Below are 24,131 nucleotides of genomic sequence, written 5' to 3'. Positions count from 1 at the left end.
TCTAAATTTTTAATGGCCATTTTTAACGTCGCGAAAAATGCTCTGGAGCCCACACACACGTTAGTATTTAATGACATAAAAAAAAAAACATTTTTTACATCGCGAAAAGTGGTCGTGTGTACGCGGCATAAGGCGTACATAGTGTTGTCAGTTCTCTAGCTATGCTGGGAACTCAACCTGCTCTCCTCCAATGATCCCCCCGCACAGCCTTTCACTGGGAAGCTCAGTGTACTGCTGTTTCTCCTCTCCCAGCTTTTATGCAGCTCACATTAGAGGGAATGTGATCACGTATTAAAAAAGGGGGGAAAAAAATGTTTTCTTTTGTTATAACTAAACACACATATTTTGCCTTTCCATTCCATTTTTAAAGCGGAGTTCCACCCAAAAGTGGAACTTCTGCTCATTTGTCTCCTCCGGTGCCACATTTGGCACCTTTTGGGGGGAGCGGATACCTTTCTCTGACAGGTACCCTGTCCCCACTTCCGGGAGACCAGGCCACGCCGAAGTACGTCAAAAGCTTGGCCCCCTCCTCCGGGCCGGTAGGAGAGTGCAGCAATGCCTCGCGCATGCGCAGTAGGGACCCGGCGTGAAGCCGTAATGCTTCCCTACTGGGTTCCCATACCAGCAATGGCGGTAGCAGCACCCGACAGCTGATGGAAACATCAGCTGCAGTGCTGACATTGCTAGACTCCATAAATCATAAGTGTCCCATTATTAAAAGTCAGCAGATGCAGTATGTGTAGCTGCTGGCTTTTAATTTTTGCAGGGGTGGGCAGACCTCCGCTTTAAACTGAATGGGTTGATTTACAAGGTGAGGGTTTACATATACTTTAATGTGGCTAAATAGAGTGCCGTGTTCTCCGGCACTCTAGTCCTCACCCAGAATCTTGTGAGCCAGATACAAATTCCAGCCTTGTATAACTGAACACAGTTACCATAAACAAAGCCAAGCAGAAGTTGTCCAAATGTCATCACTACTTGAAGATATAGAACCTTATCATGAATAAAGCTTGAGGACATTTATTTCTTACTGCTTGGTATACAAGATGGTGGATCTCTCACTAAACAATGACGTGTCACTTCCCCAAAAGGTCAGTTCCTCCAAGTAGTATATCTTACCGCTCCTTGTTTGAGACGCTCAAGCAATTCTTTCTCTATAGCGTTGTCCAACTGAGCAGCTACCAGGGCTTTTTCCTGTGATCAGAGAAAAGGGGTATCATAAAGATGTACAGTGGTATCCATACATATAATGAAATTACTGTCATACTAAAAGTCATTGTAAAGGTTTTTTCTAAACATGTTATACTTACCTCCTCATGTTATACTTACCTCCTCTGTGCAAGGACACTTATTTTTTCTAAACATGTTATACTTACCTCCTCTGTGCATACTTACCTCCTCTTTTGCACAGAGTGGCCCGATTCTCCTTTTCTGGGGTCCCCCGGTGGCGCTCCTGGCTTCTCCTTTTTATCGAGTGCCCCCATGAAGAGCTGCTTTCCCTGGTGGCACCCGTGTGGGCGTGCTCACGGGTCCCGCTGCTGCGCCCATTGACACAGACAGCAGGACTCGGCCCTACCCCCGCATCACTGGATTTGACCGACAGCGATGGGAGCCAATGCCTTCCACGGATTTCACAATCAATGAGTTGACTCGAGAAAGCGGCTGAATCTGTGCCTTATTGAGAAAGTAGCTCCCACCCCCTCCCCCCAAAAACACCTGCAAACGTGCAACAGGGACGGGGAAGGATCAGAATTATGCTGATCAAGTCTATTAGGAGTGAAGGCCCATTTTAAATATAACAAGGCAACACTTTTTTCTACTGCATCATGGGAACTACGTTTTTCACTTGTTCAGGGCTACCATCCTACAACACTTTACAATGTGTAGTAAAATAAAGGGATTTTTAATACAGCTTACCTGTAAAATCCTTTTCTTGGAGTACATCACGGGACACAGAGCGGCATTCATTACTATATGGGTTATATGGAGTACCTTCAGGTGTTGACACTGGCAATCTCAAACAGGAAATGCCCCTCCCTATATAACCCCCTCCCATAGGAGGAGTACCTCAGTTTTGTAGCAAGCAGTATGCCTCCCAAAATGGTCCCCAAAAAGAGGGGTGGGAGCTCTGTGTCCCGTGATGTACTCCAAGAAAAGGATTTTACAGGTAAGCTGTATTAAAAATCCCTTTTTCTTTATCGTACATCACGGGACACAGAGCGGCATATTCATTACTATATGGGATGTCCCAAAGCAATGCTCACAATGAGGGGAGGGAGAACATCTCCAAGACAAAAGGATTTAATTTAGAGAATACTCAAATCATAATAAATCCAACTTAGTTGAGAAAAATAATCTTAAATTTTAAATTTAACTCAAAAAAGAGGAGCCCCCGGATTCCGAGGGTCTCAAACTGCAGCCTGCAGCACTGCCTGCCCAAAGGCTGTATCAGAATTCCTTCTTACGTCCAACTGGTAGAACTTTGTAAACGTGTGGACAGAAGACCAGGTTGCCGCCTTGCAAACTTGAGCCATAGAGATCTGGTGGTGTGCTGCCCAGGAGGCGCCCATGGCCCTAGTAGAATGAGCCTTTAATGATACTGGAGGAGGCAACCCCTTCAAGCCGTAGGCCTGAGTGATTAATTGCTTAATCCACCTAGAAATGGTGGATTTTGCAGCTGCCTGCCCCTTCTTGGGCCCATCCGGTAATACGAACAGCACATCTGTTTTCCGGATCTTCTTTGTAGCTTTAAGATAGGCCTTCATGGCCCTGACGATATCCAAGGTATGCAGCAACCCTTCCTTTCTGGAAGTAGGTTTAGGGAAGAAGGATGGTAATACCAAATCCTGGTTCAAATGAAAACTGGATACAACCTTCGGTAGGAAGGAAGGATGAGGGCGGAGAACGACCCTGTCCTTATGAAAAATAAGATATGGTTCCTTACAGGATAAGGCCGCCAGTTCCGATACTCTTCTTGCGGAAACTATGGCGACCAAAAATACTAACTTTTTTGTCAGTAAAACCAAAGGAATTTCAGCCATACGGCTCAAACGGTTGTTTCTGTAAACTTGACAGAACAAGGTTTAAATCCCACGGGCAAAGCAGGGATTTAACTGGAGGTTTAATACGTAAGACCCCTTGAAGGAAGGTCTTAACCAGCGAGTGGGTGGCCAGCGGCCGCTGAAACCACACTGACAGAGCAGAAATCTGTCCTTTGATTATGCTTAATGCCAATCCTTTATCCACTCTTAGCTGGAGAAAACTTAATACTCTATCGATGGTAAATTTGCGAGAAAGCCATCGCTTGGACTCACACCAGCCTACATAGGCCTTCCAGACCCTGTAATAAATCACCCTAGAGACCGGTTTCCTGGCTCTGATTAGGGTAGAGATTACTTTCTGAGACAGACCTCTACCCCTGAGAATCAGGGATTCAGTTTCCAGGCCGTCAAATTTAGATGCCGTAAGGCAGGGTGGAGGATCGGACCTTGCGATAGCAGGTCTGGCCGTAGAGGAAGAGTCCAAGGGTCTCCCACTACCATCTTTAAGATTAGTGAGTACCATGCCCTTCTGGGCCATGCTGGAGCTACCAGGATGACTGGTATGTGCTCCACCCGGATCCTGCGCCGCAGGCGGGGTAGTAACTGGAGCGGGGGAAACGCATAAAGAAGTTTGAACTGATGCCAAGGGCAAACCAACGCATCGGTTCCGCAGGCCATCGGATCCCTTGAGCGGGACATGAACCTGTCTAGCTTCTTGTTGAGTCTCGATGCCATGATATCCACGTCCGGCACTCCCCATCTTTGGCAGAGTGCTTGAAAGATTTGTGGATGCAGAGACCATTCCCCCGGCAAAAGAGTCTGGCGGCTTAAGAAGTCCGCCTGAAAGTTGTCCACTCCTGGAATGAATATTGCCGATATGCAGGGCACATGAGCCTCTGCCCATAGGAGAATCAAGCTCACCTCTCTCTGAGCGGCTTGACTCCTGGTTCCCCCTTGGTGATTTATGTATGCCACGGCCGTGGCATTGTCTGATTGAATTCTCACCGGGAACCCCTGCAATTTTGACGTCCAAGCCCTGAGGGCTAGTCGAGCAGCTCTGAGCTCCAAGATGTTGATGGGCAACTGCTTCTCTGGCGTTGCCCAAGTACCTTGGCGAGTGCAACCATCCAAAATTGCTCCCCAGCCCGTCAGGCTGGCGTCTGTGGTCACTATCTTCCAAGCCACTGGGCTGAAAGACTTCCCCTTCAGTAGATTCTGAGGGTCTAACCACCAGCACAGACTTTGTCGGACTCTTGATGAGAGCGGCAACGGGATATCCAAGGCCTGCGGCCTTCTGCTCCATGCTGACAGGATGGCTGCCTGCAGGATGCGAGTGTGGCTCTGGGCGTATGGTACCGCCTCGAATGTGGCCACCATCTTGCCTAGTAATCTCATACATAGGCGAATAGTCGGTTCCTTCTTGCTTAGAACCAGTAGGATTAATTCCTTGATGGCTTTGACCTTCCTCAGAGGTAGAAACACTCTTTGTTGTTCTGTGTCTAATCTCATGCCGAGATATTCCAACTGCCTTGTGGGCAGGAAAGCTGACTTTTCTCGATTTAGGACCCAGCCGAACTTCTCGAGGTATTGGACCGTGAGGGCCACTGCTCGCTCCAAGCCGGGAGACGAGTGATCTATGACTAGGAGGTCGTCCAGGTATGCTAGGATCGTGACCCCTTGGATCCTTAGTTTGGCTAGGATTGGAGCTAGGACCTTCGTGAACACCCGGGGGGCCGTAGCCAACCCGAAGGGAAGCGCCACGAATTGGAAGTGACGCGAAGCCACCATGAAGCGTAGATATCTTTGATGTGGCTGATAAATTGGAAGATGAAGGTAGGCATCCTTTATGTCTATGGACGCCATGAAGTCGTCCTTTTGGAGTGTGGTAGCTGCTGACCGCACGGTTTCCATCCGAAATGAGCGGATCTCTAGGTATGTATTTACCATCTTTAGGTCCAAAATTGGCCTGACATCTCCATTGGACTTCGGGATGATGAATAGGTTGGAGTAGAAACCTAGCCCCTGTTCCAGGACTGGTACCTCTACTATTACTTCCTGGGAAAGTAGATGATTTAATGCCGACATTAATGCGGCTCCTTTCTCCGGATCGTCTGGAATCCTCGACTCCTGGAAATGAAGAGGAGGAAACCTTAGGAAATCTAATTTGTAGCCCGTGGCCACGGAAGACCGTACCCACTCGTCCGGAATGCTGGCTTCCCAAACCTCTGAAAAGAGTCGCAGCCTTCCCCCCACCTTCGTGGGTGGGGGCGCCCCTTCATAAGGTCGGCTTGGGGGCTGGGTTTGCTGGTTTGCGAACCCACTGCTTTCTGCCTCTAGCAGCCTGTCCTTGTGATTTGCTGTTGAAGCCGAAGTTTGCTTTCGCAGGAGGCCGTCGATACTGTTTGGCATTAGAGGGCCCCTGCCCAGGGGAGTACTGTCGTTTAAACGCAGGCCCCTGAAACTTCCTCTTAGTTGGCAAGAGAGTACTTTTGCCATTTGAAATGGTTTGAATGTATTTATCTAGGTCTTCTCCGAAGAGTCGTCCTCCATGGAAGGGGAACCCTACCAGGAGCTTCTTGCATGGGGGCTCGGCCTCCCAGCTTTTTAACCATAAGAGTCTTCTCATATGGATAAGGGATAACGATAAACGTGACGCTTGCTGGATAGAATCCTTAATTGCGTCTACTGTAAAACATATGGCCTTAGGGACATCCGAAAATTCTTCTGCCTGCTGGGCAGGAATAAGTTTAGGCATCTGCTTAACCTGATCCGATAATGCTTGAGCAACCCCAATCGCAGCCACGGCTGGCTGTACTACTGCCCCTGCAGTAGTGAAGGAGTTCTTAAGTAGTGCTTCCAAGCGTTTATCAACTGGATCCTTGAATACCTGTATGTTTTCTACAGGGCATGTTAATGATTTGTTAATACATGAGATGGCTGCGTCCACTGCAGGAGTAGCCCATTTCTTGGAAAATTTATCTTCCATAGGATATAGGGCAGAGAATCTTTTAGGTGGTAAGAAGATTTTTCTGGCTTGTTCCAATCTTGGAACAAAACTCCCTCTAGTAGAGGGTGGATCGGAAATACTGCATTGCTTTGAGGCGCCCTCAGTGAGCCCAAAGCTGAAACCGTAGATACCTGGAGATCTGGTACTGGCAAGTTGAATGCATTTATGGACCAAGTCCGTTAAGGCTTGAGTCCACCAGCTCTCCCCTTGGGAGACTGCTCCAGACTCCTCTGTATCCGGATCTTCGATCCCTGAACCTACTTGGTCCTTGTCCAAGAGGTCGTCCAATTCCCCCGAGGAAAGGACCTCCTCTTCTGAGGGTCTGCGCTCGGGCGACGGAGATCTAATCCGTTTACTGCCCCGCATAGCTGTGGCTATCATTTTTCCCATTCTTTTCTCCATCTCTCTTAAAGAGGTGAGTAATACCTCGTCCGTGACCATCTTAGGGTTGGACTGACCCGCGCCAGCTCCAGCCCCAGATCCCGATGGCCCCAAGGCTCCCTGTGGGGAAAGCAGCAGCATAACTTTGTCCGAGACCTTAGACTCTCCGGATGCCTATGGTACAATACCAAGGTACACCTGCTACCTATTGGTATTTGGAACTATAAAAGTTAATTGCCCAAACACCTGTTTGGGGGATAAAAAATGCTTCCTCTCCCCTAGATGACTTTTTTTTTTTTTTTTTTTCGTTTTTGTTTCAAATCCAGGAAAGAAAAAAACATTCTGTCCCCCTGAGTAGTATTGCAAAGAAAAACTATGAGATGGAAAAGAAAACAGCCTATTTCTAGGCTTGAAAAACAGTCTTCTGAAGACTGCAATATCCTTTCTGGCCACTGTGAGTCCTCGGCGCCCCGTGCTGCCGTTCTGGTCTTTCCTCCCCCGTTCCAAAGTATTGAATGGAACAAACAAGGAAGGGCCGCCCCTTCCTTAAGCCACTGACCCGCCCTTCCCCCCCCAGCAATCTCAAACAGGAAATGCCCCCCGGGGGGGGGGGGGGGGGTTTGGGAGGAAGGGACCTCTCTGTTCCAGCAAACTGCAGCCTGGAACCATGAGGAGGTCAGTGTTTTGCCTGCTTTGCCTCTGAGGAGGAAGACTGAATGGAGCATCGCCTGGAGGCTTGCAGGTAAGCACAGCTCTCTGACACACACATATATTTTTATATCACACAGGCCCCACTCAATGCTTTTCCAACACTACAAGGGAGGTCACATCTTATGGGGAATAATACATATAGAGCCATCCTATCTTTATGATATGTGACTAGTTTGCCAGATGCAGTGCATAACTTTAGGCATGTCCCCTGTGACCCCCCAGAAAAAAACCTGCTAAGAACCAAGTTCCGCAAGTTTTCCCCTCACTTACCTGCTCCATGCCGCAGGACTTTGCCAAGCAAGAGGCCCAATCTTCCCCCATCTCCGTGGGGATGTCTAGACCTTCAGGCCCTGGGTTCCTATGAAGGATCCACTGTCCTGGGCCCATATAGCACCCTGGCAACAGAAAACATTAGGCACCCAAAGGTTTCTAAGTTCTGGGCCCAGGGTCCAGCTCTCTAAAAAGAAAAGCATTATGGGCTATACCCCAAGGGTTTGGGGTCCGGTTACTGACCACTTTAGCGCTGAGGCTTTTTTGGACAGAACCGGTAGCTCACCTAATCCCAAGGATGCGGAGGCAAGCTAAACCATGACTAACACCTAAGACACTGGCGTAAAAACTGAGGTACTCCTCCTATGGGAGGGGGTTATATAGGGAGGGGCATTTCCTGTTTGAGATTGCCAGTGTCAACACCTGAAGGTACTCCATATAACCCATATAGTAATGAATATGCCGCTCTGTGTCCCGTGATGTACGATAAAGAAAAAACATTTACAATAATGAACTTACTTCTCTCCTTTTCTCTCTCCTTTCCACTTTCCGGCTTAGCGGGACTAGTTTTCTCCTGCAAGTAAAAAATGAGAGATTATAACAAACAATTTCCCTTCTAAACCGGGTATACAAAGGACCAATGTTTTAGGAGACATTTGCCGGTTAAAAAAAAAAAAAAAAGAGAAGAAAAAAAGTCCCACATTCGGCACATGTGCATTGCGGCAGGCTTCCGTTGGACGTGTATGCTGGAAAACCAGCAGCTGACCGTCTCCTGATCAGCGCTCTCAGCCAATGGCAGAGAGTACCGATCAGAGTGTTCTCGTTAGGGGGGCATCCCCCTGTCAGAACACAACAGCTCAGCTGGGGGGAGAGCGCAGTACTTACTTTGCATAGCCAACAGGTTTTTTTCCCCCATCTAAACCAGCCAATAGTGTGTACCAGGCTTTTTTTGGCACCAAAATATTAGATTTTAAGAGCAATGTGTGCTATCACGTGTCAATACCTTTGCATTGTCGCAGTGCATTGCAAGTGGCTACATTTACAAGATTCCGACAGGCAGGATTTTCATAGAAGAGAGAGACTGTATATCTCTTCTGTAATAGAGGTTTCTCTCTGCCTATCGGAACCTTTTTCACAACTCTGAGCAGGGATAAAGTAACTTCAGTGCACAAGCATTGGAGTGACATCATTTAGGCCTGGTCAATATAGATGCCAATGGAGGGCAGAGCTTACATTACAGTGTTGGAAGAGACTGCGAGGTAAGTTTGCCAGAATGTACCAATATATTGCATACTAGCACCTTATGGCAAAAAGCTCTTGGGGACCCACAATTCTTAGTTTGGTCTGTCGGTTTGATTCTACTCAAACACTACATTTTGATGGTTGCACCAACAACATTTTAGAGCGTTAAAGGTGCTCCCTGAGCACGAATACAATGAGATAAGTAAATTGCAGTTTACACACAGACTACACTCTGTGAAGCTACAGCCATGGCCTTAAAGGCCAAGTTCATCTCTTGAAACATGTTCCACCTATATTTCGGGTGTAACATGCTTTAAAAGGTAACATGCTTTAGCTCCTGCCACCAGTTACCCCGATCCCCCCCTCAGTGCGACAGTGGGTGGGGGATCTTCTCCCCGCACCTGCTGTCACAATTCAAGAACAGCGCAGCCGTGCAATTTCCTGTGAATGAATAAACTACTGTCATCCACTGAAACTGACGGCTTGTAATTCTGAATGAGCTGTGAGGGCACTAATGAGCGCTCTAGTAGTTCATTTACAAGCCCTGCATCTTTCAACAGACAACCAGTATGAAGGTAAAGGCTGAAAGCTGCAGGGCTTGTCTGCAGAAGCCTGACATTGCACCCCTGGATCCACCGATCACAGATAAAATGCTTTCCAAGCAAAAATAAGAAATGCTCCTTTTTTTCCGGAAAAAATATGTGCATTTATTATTTTTTCTTAAAAGGTGAACTTAGCCTTTAAAAACATCAACTAGGATTTTTGTAAAAACTACTGCAAGATTTCCACTTAGAAAGCCTATCCATCTAAAACACCGCCCCTAACTGCACTTTTCTTTACAAAAATGATGTGTCAGAACTGGACTTGGATGGTCCTTCGTGTGAAATAATGCTTGCAAGTTATATTTCTCCTCTTTATTGTACTGTATATTCTTTATAAAGAATAAGAATAGTAATATCACACACACCCCAGTGTCGCTCACACACACACAGCTTCGCTTATGATTTGTTTCAGTCCTATAGAATGTTGATCCCCATCTGTGACAAGCACCCATATATTGTATTTACTAAGTTTTACTTACTGCCTCTTGAGAGTGAGTTTGCGAATGCGGATCAGGTACTGTGTAATCTTGGTAAATCTCTGCTTGCACTTATGTCTGATGAATCGTGGCCAGTAGATGAGGTTCTCGTCTATTTGTTCCAGAGCCTGCTCATAGTTCTTGCTCAGTCGTACCTGCAATGAAAATTTGTTTCTATGAAGAGACTTCATATAGGCCACTGTATGAGAATGCCAGGCTGAGAGACTTGTGTTCTTTTAGGGAAGAGGACCATAACACACTTCATAATACTGTATATAATATAAAAAGGCTTCCGTAGAGAAGTAATATGCAGATCAAAATGTCCCCCTATTGTGAACCCTCACACACTGAACCAGAAGCAGATAAAAGATCACTATACGTCTATAAAGGTTCTCATTGATCCACATATTGGTCTGGTTTCGTATTTGTTATTCACATTAACCACTTCCCTACCGGCCCATAGTAAAATGACGTCCACAAAGAACTTCTGCCGTTCAGAGTGGACGTCATGTGACGTCCTGGGCTTTCCGGGTGGATATCTGAATGATGCCTGTAGCTAGAGGCATCATTCAGATATCCTTCTAAACTGCCGGCGATTCTGCACAACGTAAGAACGATCATAGCGGCGGTTCCGCCGCTAGATCGTTCTTACAGGCGGCGGGAGGGGACATCCCCCCCCTCCCGCCGCCATCCGGTGCTTCTCCGGGCTCTCCCGTGCCATCGGGGGCCCGGAGAACGAATCGTCCGGCGCTCGCAGGAAGCATAGAGATGACTGGTGACCAGATGGTCACCAGTCATCTCTATGACCGTCGGAGGACCCGGGCGCGATGTGATGACGTCACGCCCGGGTCCCCGTAAGTAAACAAAGCCGCGATTGCGGCTGCTAAGCAACCACAAGCATGAGATCGGTGAATTTTTTTTCACCGATTTCATGCTTTCCAGCCTGGAGGAGAGATGTGGGGTCTTATTGACCCCGCATCTCTCCATAAAGAGTACCTGTCACACACATTCCTATTACAAGGGATGTTTACATTCCTTGTAATAGGAATAAAAGTGAAAAAAAAAAAAAAAAAAATTAAAAAAAAAGTGTAAAAAAAGAAATAAATATATAAAAAAAAAAAGAAATAAAAATTTATTTTTTTAACGCCCCTGTCCCCGGTAGCTTGCGCGCAGAAGCGAACGCACACGCAAGTCCCGCCGACATATGTAAACGCCGTTTAAACCACATATGTGAGGTATCGCCGCGTGCGCTAGAGTGCCAGCAACAATTCTAGCACTAGATCTCCTCTGTAAATCTAAACTGGTAACCTGTAAAAAATTTCAAATCGTTGCCTATGGAGATTTTTAAGTACCGAAGTTTAGCGCCATTCCATGAGTGTGCGCAATTTTAAAGCGTGACATGTTAGGTATCTATTTACTCGGTGTAACATCATATTTCATATTTTACAAAAAAATTGGGCTAACTTTACTGTTTTTAAATTTTTTTAATTCATGAAACAATTTTTTTCCCAAAAAAAGGCGTTTGAAAAATTATTGCGCAAATACCGTGCAAGATAAAAGGTTTCAATGACCGTCGTTTTATTCCCTAGGGTGTCTGCTAAAAAAACATATATAATGTTTGGGGGTTCTGCGTAATTTTCTAGCAAAAAAATTATGATTTGTACATGTAGGAGAGAAGTGCCAGAATAGGCCTGGTATGGAAGTGTGTATAACTGCCCGGTATGGAAGAGGTTAAATTAGACTTGTTCTGTTACTTTGGAGAGATTTTGTAGCTTATACAAGTCACATCTTCAGTTCTAATGAATGTCAGGAAAATAGCCCAGCATTTTTATCAACAGATATCAAGTACACCTAATCCAATTACCAAGGAATGTGTCGAGGGAGATGTCGGTTGTCCCAGAACAGGACTGGAGGTGTCAAAAGTTACAAGACCACCATGGTATAGCTACATATTCCCATTCCAGGTGTAAGGAAGTCTGTGCGAGTGTTAATATTACAATTCACAAATTCTGAAGATGTGAATTGTCAAATTTACTGGGCAGAGATGTTCCAATTTATATGTACAATACAGAAGGTATCACATTCCCCATTAAAGAGCATTCATTGCCTGGCACATGTTTAACCGCTTGCCAACCAGCCGCCGCAGTTATACGGCGTCAGGTCGGCTCTGCTGGGCGAGGTCACGTAGATCTACGTCATCTCGCCGAGCAGCCCCTGACACCCGTGCTCGGTGGTCGCGATCACCACCGGGCACCCATGATCGCTCGTTACAGAGCGAGAACCAGGAGTTGTGTGTGTAAACACACAGCTCCCGGTCCTGTCAGGGGAGAAATGCCTGACCGTCTGTCCATACAATGCATGAACAGTGATCTGTCATTTCCCCAAGTCAGTCCCACCCCCCCTTCAGTTGGAACACACCCAGGGAACATACTTAATCCCTTCCTCGCCCCCTAGTGTTAACCCCTTCCCTGCCAGTGGCATTTTTATAGTAATCAATGCATTTTTATAGCACCGATCGCTATAAAAATGCCAATGGTCCCAAAAATGTGTCCGCCATAAGGTCGCAGTACCAAAAAAATAATAAATTAAAAAAAAAAAAACGCTGATCGCCGCTATTACTAGTAAAAAAAAAAAAATTATTAATAAAAATGCCATAAAACTATCCCCTATTTTGTAAACGCTATAACTTTTGCGCAAACCAATCAAACGCTTATTGTGATTTTTTTTTACGGAAAATATGTAGAAGAATACGTACCTGTCCTGGAGTCCCTTGATGTCGGCACCCACAGCTGATGTTTTCATCAGCTGTCGGGTGCTGCCACCGCCATTGTGGGTATGGGTTCCCGGCAGTGTAGCCTTTCGGCTGCACGCCGAGAACCCTACTGCGCATGCGCAAGGCCCACTCCTCTCTCCCACTGGCCCGGCGGAAGGAGCCCTGTGCTGACATCACTGGACTCCCGGAAGCGGGGAAAGGATACCTGTCAAAAGGTAAAAGGTGCCAATTGTGTCACCGGAGGAGGGGAGGAATCCGATTAGCGGAAGTTCCACTCTTGGGTAGGAACATAGGATTGTAAAGAAAAGCGGCATTAGATATGATGATTTCTACAGGTTCAGCTACAATAATCCTGAAAGCGCACATCTTTTCTCTGAAAGTCTGCTGCAGATACAGGACGACGTGCTGCTTTCACACGGGATAATGCTGGAATATTTCAAACTTGTAATGGAGGGACCAGGTTGTTGCGTTACATGGATATCTGGGCATAATAGAGCTGCACAATTAGCCGTTAAGGATTCTACTCCCCTTGCGAACCTAACAGAGCATTTTCCCAATTCAGTGCAGAGGTTTTCAGGCGCTTTAGCACTGGAAATAGTCTCTGCTAAGCACCTGAAAACCGCCTCACATTCATTCAAGTGTGACTTTCACACTGGGGCGGTGCGCTTGCTGGACATTTCAAAAAGTCCTGCAAGCAACATCTTTGAGGTGAAATGAATGGGCAGCGCTTCCAAAGTGCCCAAAAAGTGCCTTAGAAGCGATGCAACACAGGAGTTTGTAACCCCTTCTTTGTGGTTAAAAGCTTTTCCGCTAGTGGCCGAGAAGCGCCGCCGCCAAAACGAGCGCTGTTCTAGCGCCAACGTGGCCCCAATGTGAAAGGGGTCTAAAGGAGGTCAGTTTAACCACTTACATTGGGTTCACACTGGTCGAACACAGACACCGCTTGCGATTTGCACCCACACTGCCGTGCCGATTGCATGCAATGTCTGTGCAATGTGAGTTCAGCCATAAATCGCATTGGATCCGCAGGAACCCCCCCCCCCCACACTGGAATTGGATCACATGGGTGTTCTCACCCATACGATCTGATTCCTGTGCGAGTTCCCAATTCGCACTGCGATCTGTGAACCGATCTGGGGGCCATGAACATTGTATTGACACCCGCATTGGTTCACAGAGGGCAGTGTGAACTGCCTGCCGGAGAGATGTGGGAATTGGCGCTGTAATTGCACCGGTTTGCGCATCCCTACAGTGTGAACCCAGGCTTAAAGACTAAACCTTTTTTTGACATTTGTTGCTTACAAGTTAAAATCATTATGTTTTGCTAGAAATTTACTTAGAACCCCCAAACATCATATATATTTTTTTAGCAGAGACCCTAGAGAATAAAATGGAGGTTGTTGCAATATTTTATGTCACACTGTATTTGCGCAGCGGTCTTTCAAACGCATTTTTTTGGCGAGGAAATACGCTTTAATGAATTAATAGAAAACTAAACAGTAAAGTTAGACTATTTTTTTGTATAATGTGAAAGATGTTACACCACAAGAATCGTGATCTTTATTCTAAGCAAAAAAAATTGTGAATCTCCTTTTAGTCAGAATCGTGCAACTCTAGGGCATAATATAAAAAAATACACACACTGCCTCTACTGCACTGATATCCCAAGCAATGCTATGAGCCCTGAATGAGTCCTACTCTGCTGGATTACAGAACACCTCCCACTCTTGCTATGAAAATAAAGTGAAGGGGTGTGGGGGGGTGATCTGTAACCCAGATATAGGAGATCTAGAAGGCCGACAACACCGCTTATTAGTTTACTGCAGAAGAGGAATTGTTTAGCGAGGATGATAAAAGCTTGCTGGGTTTCTGGCAGGATCAATGGGTATTCTCAAGTAAGCTGACAGCACACGGCCTCTGCTGCACAGATATCGCAAGTAGCGTTGTCAACTCTGCCCGAGTTATCATCTACTGGATTACAGACCACCCCCTCTTGTTATGAAGATAAGGAAATTGGGGTGTCCTATAGCCCAACAAAGGAGACCTAGACAGGGCTGACAGCACTATTAGTTTACTGCAGAAGAGGAATTGTTTAGTCGGGTCCCTACAGGATGTTAAAAGCTTACTGGATTTCTGGCAGGATCGCCAGATATTTTTACGTACAGTAAAACCTTGGTTTGAGAGCGTTCTGCAAGACAAGCAACATTTTTAAATACATTTTGACTGGATATATAAGCGATGTCTTTATATACAAGTAGCGTCATGTCACAACTGAGTATAAAAGAGGAGAGGCGCCTCTAAGTGTAGCAACATGGTTACATTTAATGAAGGTACAACATTTAGCAACTCACACCCTCCCAACTCATCATCCTCCGCATTGCCATTGACGTCATCCCCTCCACGCTGTGCTCCACAAGCCTGGCTCTACTGCAAGGTAGTCTTCACGATTGCAGACCGACAGTGGTGAGAGCCGGCGGTGCGGGGGATGGTCTATGTGGACAGCTTTACCTCGATCCCTGCAAACTTAGATGTGCCTCTTTTAATCATCAACCATGCGAGTTTCTAAATGTTGTACCTTCATTAAATGTAACCATATTGCTACACTTAGCAGCGCCTCTCTTGTAGAGGCTTCCATTTGTGGATGGACATTTTATACACAACCTATTACATTGCTTTATTTGTTTTATATGGACTATAAACTGAAAGACCTATGAATAAATGGTTGTGGAACGAATCATCTGAGTTTCCATTATTTCTTATGGGGAAATTTGCTTCGATATACAAGTGCTTTGGATTACAAGCATGTTTCTGGGAACAAATTATGGTCACAATCCAAGGTTTTACTGTACTTGCAGCATTTATAAAAAGGTAAAATTTGCATACCATGCAGAGATGTAAAGATAAATGTTGTTATTGTACACTTTAAACCAGCAGGCAGCTGCACTCACCCTCTCCCACATCCGTGCCGGGAATGCCGCTCTTTCTATGGACTTCATGTACAAGTAGCAGATACCTAACAATAAAGAGAAAGGGGTGAGAACTGAGAAGGTCACAAAGCTGCGCTAGGAGGTAAAAGTCGCACACAGGGCAATCCACATGCTTACCTTTCTCTTCTTTAATGGTGGCATACTGGCTGTTGGCGAGGGGGCAGGAGGAGCGGTTACACTGACCAGTTATGTTGAATTCATTCCGACAGAAATTCTGAGTCTTAGTCCTGCAAGCAGCAAAAAAGAACCAAATAAGAATGGTGAATTGTTCATGCACCATCTCTTTACTGTTCTACTTACATTTTGAGGATTTGAGGAAAAGATGGCTGCACTGAAACCAATAGGTGGAATGACGTGGTCTTAAAGGACAACTGTACCTCTGCACTGTGGCCCTAATTATTCCTATAGGTAGCCATACTTATGGAAGCCTCCAATGGTCAGAAAGATGGCTACAGTGCAGTCGTCTAGTTCTGGGAGGGAGTCAATAGACGCCATTGCGTTCCTTCAGTGGTTCGCTCTGTGATTGCCGTGTCCCTCGGACACAGCTGATCACAGATTGGAGCCAATCACAGTGGCCCTTTACCATGTGAACAGCTGATCACATGTAAACATACTTGGTTTTTGGGCACAGACACAGCGTGGGAGGAAAGGAGAGCTGTTAAATGGCAAGCCTGTCAGGACATTGTTTTCACTGATCATCAGTGCAGCCTCATCATTGCAGTCCATCAGTGCCCATCAGTGAAGAAGAAAGATTACTATTTGCAAAATTTCCTAACAGACAGTAAGAAAACATTATTTTTACAAAATGTTCACTCTTTTTTTTGCTAAACAAACAAAATAAACCCAAGCGCTGATTAAATAAGACCAAAAGAAAGCTCTGTCTGTCTAAAAAAAAAAAAATTTCATAGGATGACAGAGGGGGGGGGGGGGGTGGGAGGGGGGGGGGAGTGGGGAGGGGAGAGAGACACACACAGACAGACAGCGAGAGAGAGAATCTTTATCCATACACATATATTTCTACATATTTTTGTTAAAAAAATCTCAATAGGCGTATATTGATTGGTTTGCGCAAAAGTTATAGCGTTTACAAAATAGGGGATAGATTTATGGCATTTTAAAAAAATATAATGGCGGCGATCTGATATCTATCCATCTATATATCGGATCGCCGCCATTACAAGATTTTTTTTTTATAAAAATGCCATAAATCTATCCCCTATTTTGTAAACGCTGTAACTGTTGTGCAAACCAATCAATCAATATTACGCCTATTGAGATTTTTTTTTTACCAAAAATATGTAGGACATATATTGGCCTAACCTGTAAAAAAAAATTTTTTTTGATATAATTTTTTTGGGGGATATTATAGCAAAAAGTAAAAAAAAAAAAAAAATGTTTACCAAAATTTGTCGCTCTGTTTGTTTATATCGCAAAAAATAAAAAACAGCAGAGGTGATCAAATACCACCAAAAGAAAGCTCTATTAGTGAGGGAAAAAAAGCACGTTAATTTTGTTTGGGTACAGCGTCACATGACCGTGCATTTGTCAGGTAAAACGACGCATCGCAAAAAAAATGGTCTGGTCAAATCCTTCCAGGGTTGAAGTGGTTAAATACAATATGTTCCCTCTGTCATATTTCATGATTTTGTTTTGAACAGTTTAAATAGTACGTCACTTAGACAAGTGCGTGTGTCATAGGGCTGCACGATTAATCGCGGAGAGAATCGCGATCTCGATTCTCCCCGCGATTCTTCAGTTTCACGGCTGGTTCCACGTAACCAGCGTGGAACACAAATGGCGCCGATATCGGAACCGACGTCAGCAGCCTGTGCTGCTAGATGGATGCCTGGGCTTCTCTTGCAAATCTGTGTATCCATGCGCCACCCAGTGGTTGCCGGCGGTACTGCTTCTGATATATTAATCTTTCTTACAGTTCTGTACAACTGTGTGTATCCATGCGCCACCCAATGGTTGCTGACGGTACTGCTTCAGATGTATAAAAAAAAAAAAAAAAAAAAAGACCAGTGATATGTCTATAATGTTAAAGACCATATAACTCCTATGAAAAAAGCAGAATCAAAGTTATGTTTTTTATATATTCATATTTTCAGATAAATCACAGGTTTATTTATTTATTTGGGGGGGGGGGGGGGGGGGTTCTGCCATTCAGTTTTTGAGAATCGTGATTCTCATTTTGACCAGAATCGTGCAGCTCTAGTGTGTCATATTATTTAATAACAGAAAAGATCTGCGATTCTGGATTATCCTGCCAAGGTCTGACATACAAATACATGGGTGGTGGTGACAGAGTGGCATGGGTCACCAGGCTAACCTCAGACAAGCCAACTCATCCCAGCCCTGGTGTGAATAAAAGTTTGCAGACCCCCGGGGGAAGACCTACAGTACTTACTTTATCTTGAAGGAGCAGAACTGCTTGTTCCCCACAATGTCCCAGATAACCTGAAGCAGAAAAGAAAACAATGAACATGAGACACGTGCAGATAGAAGATTGTAGGATTGGAAAAGAGATGATGTCATATATTCTCAGTCTGTCCAATCACAATGCTGCAATTTACACAGTGATGGGAGATTGATACTCGTCTCCCTGGTGGGTTTCTTCCTGTTACAGGGTGGCTATGTTCCTTTTCCATGGTCTCCATTGTGAAGTGCCTCTTTAGGACTCGGTTCACGCTGGAAACAGCCGCGGATTGCACAGGAAAGCTGTGCCTCCCTGTTCTCTGTTTCAGGGACGAATCTTTGCCTGAATTTGGCTATGAAACGGATCCAAAGACGCACAGTGAGCTCCGCAGCCACACCGGAGATATGAGAACCGGCTCCATAGAGAGACGATCACATTCTGCTGCTATGTGAATTGGATGCGGGGGAACCTCAGGGGTCAGAATAGAAGTCCTACTCCTTTTGGGGTTGTAAAGGTTCCCATTTTTTTGCATAAAAATAAAACATGTCTATACTTACCTGCTCTGTGTAAGGGTTTTGCACAGAGTAGACCCAATCCTCCTTTTCTGGGGTCCCCCGTCTGTGTTCCAGGCCCCTCCCCTCCATCGTGTCCCGCCACAGAGAGACGCTTTCCCTGGGGAGACCCATGCGAGCGCGCTTATGCGTCCATTGACGTGGACAGTGGGACTCGGCCCCGCCCCCTGCTTCTGTGTCACTGGATTTAAATGACAGCAGCGGGAGCCAATGGCTCTGGGGGAGGGGAGCTGCAGCAAATAAAAACCTTAATGTATTAAAGCGGAGTTCCACCCAAAAATGGAAGTTCCGCTTTTCGAAATCCTCCCCCCTCCGGAGTCAAATTTGGGACCTTTCAGGGGGAGGAGAGACCTGTGTAATCCAGGTATTTGCTCCCACTTCTGGGCATCGATCACCGCAGTATCTGTGGCGATCTACTTCATGTCCGGCCCCTCGCTATCTTCTGGGAGACACATAGGTCCCAGTAAGATAGCGCATGTGCGAGTCACGCTGCGCAGTAGGGAAGCAGATGATCACTTCCCGATTCCCTTACTGAAGATGGCGGCTGCAGCATCCGAGAGCCGAGGGACAGATCGGCTCCGGGTGAGGACATCGCAGGCTCCCTGGACAGGTAAGTGTCCTAATATTAAAAGTCAGCAGCTGCAGTATTTGTAGCTGCTGACCTATAATTTTATTTTTATTTTTTCCAGGGGAACTCCGCTTTAACCACTTCAATACCCGCCCATTGTCATTTGACGTCCACAGATGGGATCTCCCATCCTGGGTGGACGTCAAATGACGTCCTGGGCTTTGCGGGTGGATATCTGAATGATGCCTGCAGCTAGAGGCATCATCCAGATATCCTTTTGTTCTGCCGGCGATTCTGCGCAGCATAAGAACGATCATAGTGGCGGTTCCGCCGCTAGATCGTTCTTACAGGCGGCGGGAGGGGACATCCCCCCCCTCCCGCCGCCATCCGGTGCTTCTCCGGGCTCTCCCGTGCCATTGGGGGCCCGGAGAAAGAATCGTCCGGCGCTCGCAGGAAGCATAGAGATGACTGGTGACTAGATGGTCACCAGTCATCTCTATGACCGTCGGAGGACCCGGGCGCGATGTGATGACGTCACGCCCGGGTCCCCGTTAGTAAACAAAGCCGCGATTGCGGCTAGTAAGCAACAGTATTCATGAGATCGGTGAATTTTTTTTCACCGATCTCATGGTTTTCAGCCTGGAGGGGAGATGCAGGGTCTTATTGACCCTGCATCTCTCCATAAAGAGGACCTGTCACACACATTCCTATTACAAGGGATGTTTACATTCCTTGTAATAGGAATAAAAGAAAAAAAAAAAAAAAAAAAAAAAAATTTGAAAAGAAGTGTAAAAAAAAAAAATTAATAAGTAAAAATAAATAAATAAAAGAATAAAAAATTAAATTAAAACGCCCCTGTCCCCGGTAGCTCGCGCGCAGTAGCGAACGCACACGCAAGTCCCGCCGACATGTGAACGCCGCTTAAACCACATATGTGAGGTATCGCCGCGTGCGTTAGAGTGCCAGCAACAAATCTAGAACTAGATCTCCTCTGTAAATCTAAACTGGTAACCTGTAATAAAAAATTAAAGCGATTTTTAAGTACCGAAGTTTGGCGCCATTCCATGAGTATGCGCAATTTTAAAGCGTGACATGTTAGGTATCTATTTACTCGGTGTAACGTAATCTTTCACATTATACAAAAAAATTGGGCTTACTTTACTGTTTAGTTATTTTTTTAATTCATGAAACAATTTTTTTCCAAAAAAAGGGCGTTTGAAAAATTATTGCGCGAATACCGTGCAAGATAAAACGTTGCAATGACCGTCGTTTTATTCCCTAGGGTGTCTGCTAAAAAAACATATAATATTTGGGGGTTCTGCGTAAATTTCTAGCAAAAGAATGATGATTTTTACATGTAGGAGAGAAGTGCCAGAATAGGCCCGGTATTGAGGTGTGTATAAAAGCCCGGTATTGAAGTGGTTAAGGTGAAAAACCTTGAAACTTTACAGCCCCTTCTTTAAAGTGCACTTTTAAGTGTGTGTTTCACATGCATGTTTTTTGTTCACTTGCGGGTTTTTTTTTCATTCTAGGTCAGTGATGGCGAACCTTGGCACCCCAGATGTTTTGGAACTACATTTCCCATGATTCTCCACTATATTGTAGAGTGCAAGAGCATCATGGGAAATGTAGTTCCAAAACATCTGGGGTGCCAAGGTTCGCCATCACTGTTCTAGGTTTTGCACCGCAGAAAAAAAAATAAAAAGACTGGTAAACTGCAATATATTACATTTCTGGTTTTGGGTACAATCTCTTAGATCTATCTACAACTATGAAGTGCAAGGGCCTTCCTGATTGGATACATTAGGTAGGTAAATAGTACGGTCCGACCAGAACATGTAAGGTGCCCCCAAGGATACATACTTTTAACGTTTTTCGTCTGTGCGAAACGACAATCAGCGGGTCCGGTGGAATAGATGTCCGCTGCCCGCCCACCATTGTTCCCCACAGTGACAGAACAGGGATCTGCTGATGTAAACAAAGCAGATCTCCATTCTAACAGGGGAGGACATAGAGATCTGCTACGCAGGAAGACAGATCTCTGTGTTGTCCCAGTCAGATCGTCCACCATACAGTTACTAAACACACTTAACCACTTAAGGACCGCCTCCTGCAGATATACGTCGGCTCGGCAGAATGGCACGGCTGGGCACAAGCACGTACCTGTATCTCCTCTTTAAGTGCCCAGCCGTGGGCGCACAAGCTCCGTGACCGCGGGGCCCGATCGCCGCCGGAGTCCCACGATCGGTCCCTGGGGGCTGAAGAACGAGGAGAGGTGTGTGTAAACACGGCTTCCCCGTTCTTCACAGTGGCAGCTTCATTGATCGTGTGTTCCCTGATATAGGCAAACACGATCAATGACGTCACACGTCCAGCCCCGCCCCCCTACAGTTAGAAAAACATATGAGGTCACACAAAACCCATACAGCGCCCCCAAGTGGTTAACTCGCAATTGTCATTTTCACAGTAAACAATGCATTTTTATAGCATTTTTTGCTGTGAAAATGACAATGGTCCCAAAAATGTGTCAAAATTGTCCGAAGTGTCCGTCATAATGTCGCAGTCACGAAAAAAAAAAAAAATCGCTGATCACCGCCATTAGTAGTAAAAACCTTTTTTTTATAAAAATGCCATAAAACTATTTCATATTTTGTAAACGCTATAAATTTTGCGCAAACCAATCGATAAACGCTTATTGAGATTTTTTTTTATATATGTTTTTGGGGGATATTTATTATAGCAAAAAGTAAAAAATATTGCATTATTTTCAAAATTGTCGCTCTATTTTTGTTTATAGCGCAAAAAATAAAAACCGCAGATGTGATCAAATACCACCAAAATAAAGCTCTATTTGTGCGAAAAAAAGGACGCCAATTTTGTTTGGGAGCCACGTCGTAGCGGAGTTCTGCCGAAATGTTTCAAATACTGCAGCTGCCGACTTTTAATATTAATATTTAATAACACTTATCTGTCCTGGTCGCCTGCAATGTCGGACCCCCGAAGCCGATCTGTCCCTCGGCTCTTGGTATGGGAATCGGTAAGCCTTGCGGCTTCACAGACGGGTTCCCTACTGCACATGCGCGAGTTGCGCTGCACATCCTTACTGGTCCCTGTTGTCTTCTGGGACCTGTGTGTCTCCCAGAAGAGTGGGGGGGGGGGCAGGCAGAGGAGGGGCTGGACGTGGCATAGATATCCGCGGATACTGCAGCAACCTATGCCCGAAAGTGGGAGCAAATACCTGCATCACACAGGTATCTGCTCCCCTCCCCCGCCCCCGCAAGGTGCCAAATGTAACACCGGAGTGGGGGAGGAATCCGAAAAAGCGGAAGTTCCATTTTTAGGTGGAACGCCACTTTATGTTTTTTTATTGGAAATGCTTTATAGCAATAATTCATAAATTGTTGTTTTTTCAAAATTGTTGCGCTTTTTGTTTGTAGGGCAAAGCAAAATATGAAACCTGCAGCGGTAATCAAACACCACCAAAAGAAAGCTCTATTTTTGGGGGGAAAAAAGGACGTACGTTTTATTTTTGTACAATGTCGCACGACCGCGCAATTGTCAGTTAGGGTAACGCAGTGCCATATCGCGAAGAATGGCCTGGTCAGGAAGGGGGGGTAATCTTTCAGGGCTGAAGTGGTTAAAGCAGCATAAAACCCAACAGCAAACCCAGTGTACAGACAGAGCCAATCAGAGTACACAACACCCCCAGTAACACGTTATTTCCCGAATACTACAGCGATGTGTGACCCTGACATGAATCCCCCCCGGTCCCGGCTCCTACGGCTTACATCATCGTGCTGCATCCCGGCGGCCTCTCTGTACAATCCTCGGATCCGGAGCCACACTCACACACGTGTGTACAGCCTCAGCAGGCAGCCATCTACAAGGACAGACTCTCGCGAGAAGCCACATCTCGCAACGTCACTTCCGCCAATGAGACGTACTTCCAACGCGTCCTACGTGGGCCTCAAGCATTCATGCCCGGAATGGGGTGGGGCTTCAGACGATTTTGTACTGTGATTGGATAGTGTCTGTGAAAGTATTAACATACATACAAATCACTCTCTAACGCTTGTATTGTCAGTGTGTTTTATTTAAAAGTCTTTTTTTAAAATTTAAATCTACTTTCTGCGATGATTACAGAGCCTGGAAATGGAGATAGCATTGTAAGCAAACCAGAAATTATTATTAGTTTTGTAGAGGATGAAAGTCTCACTAATTAGGCAAAGGTGTGTCTAATAGTTGGTCCTCGCCTGTCACATGATTTGTTCGATCCTTCTGGTTCATAGGTGTGATGAATGGGTGGTCACACGGCTGTGTGAGATGTGCCGTCCTACTCTTGTTACGACTTGGCACATTACCCGTCTGATCAATGACCAGCTCTATACTGTGTGACTAATAATAGATGAATGCAAGTGTTTAAGGGGCTTGTATTTGTATGTCCTGATGTTGGAATTTTTTATCTACTGCAAAGCCCATAAAAAAGCTTATCTGTAGCAGGAGCTGATCCAGGGTTTGGTCTCGGGAGTGGGCACTGTAATATAATAGTTCAACTCGCCATAATGCTGAATTAGTGGGAGCCCTGAGTGTGTCACTTGCCACGTCACCTGCCACACGTCACGGATTGTCACTTGCCACGTCACCTGCCACACGTCACGGATTGTCACTTGCCACGTCACGGATTGTCACTTGGCACGTCGCCTGCCACACGTTGCGGATTGTCACTTGCCATGTCACCTGCCACACATTGCAGAATTTTCACTTGCCATGTCACAGCCAATCAGAGATCGCTGTGAACGGCCAATCGGAGTGGCCGTTAGTAGGTGATCTGTGCGGCCAATGAGAGATGATCTCATATATAAACATATAAGATCATTTCTCATTGCCGGCTCTCACAGAGAGTGAGACAGCTTCCTGTCAGGGAGAGAGGAGACCGATCTGTGTCTCTTGTACATAGGGACACAGATCGGTCACCTCCCCCAGTCACCCCCCTCCCCCCACAGTTAGAACTAGGGATGTCCCGATACCGATACTAGTATCGGTACCGATACCGAGCATTTCCCCAAATACTTGTACTCGGGG

At 45.7% G+C, this 24,131-nt stretch overlaps 1 protein-coding gene and 1 non-coding gene across 2 annotated transcripts in view; one reads left to right on the top strand and one right to left on the bottom strand.

The window, feature by feature from the left end:
- Window positions 1–22,977, bottom strand: part of MAK16 (MAK16 homolog) — a 28,605-nt gene extending 5,628 nt beyond the window's left edge. The window contains exons 1-7 of the mRNA XM_040346124.1: window positions 22,838–22,977; window positions 17,901–17,950; window positions 15,608–15,717; window positions 15,452–15,516; window positions 9,734–9,885; window positions 7,930–7,984; window positions 1,120–1,194 (exon numbers count right to left, since the gene is read on the bottom strand). Coding sequence (XP_040202058.1) covers window positions 1,120–1,194; window positions 7,930–7,984; window positions 9,734–9,885; window positions 15,452–15,516; window positions 15,608–15,717; window positions 17,901–17,950; window positions 22,838–22,852 — 522 coding nt within the window. The 5' untranslated portion in view covers window positions 22,853–22,977. The remainder of the gene's footprint in view (window positions 1–1,119; window positions 1,195–7,929; window positions 7,985–9,733; window positions 9,886–15,451; window positions 15,517–15,607; window positions 15,718–17,900; window positions 17,951–22,837) is intronic.
- A 344-nt stretch (window positions 22,978–23,321) lies between these two features.
- LOC120934214 lies at window positions 23,322–23,420 on the top strand. Its single transcript, XR_005748359.1, has one exon. It is a non-coding gene; the product is annotated as a small nucleolar RNA U13 (small nucleolar RNA).
- Window positions 23,421–24,131: the final 711 nt, after the last annotated feature.

Source organism: Rana temporaria, chromosome 3, assembly GCF_905171775.1.
Source record: "Rana temporaria chromosome 3, aRanTem1.1, whole genome shotgun sequence".
Lineage (NCBI taxonomy): Eukaryota > Metazoa > Chordata > Amphibia > Anura > Ranidae > Rana > Rana temporaria.
The sequence above is the reverse complement of the archived record's forward strand: the minus strand, read 5'-3'. Positions and strand labels throughout refer to the sequence as shown.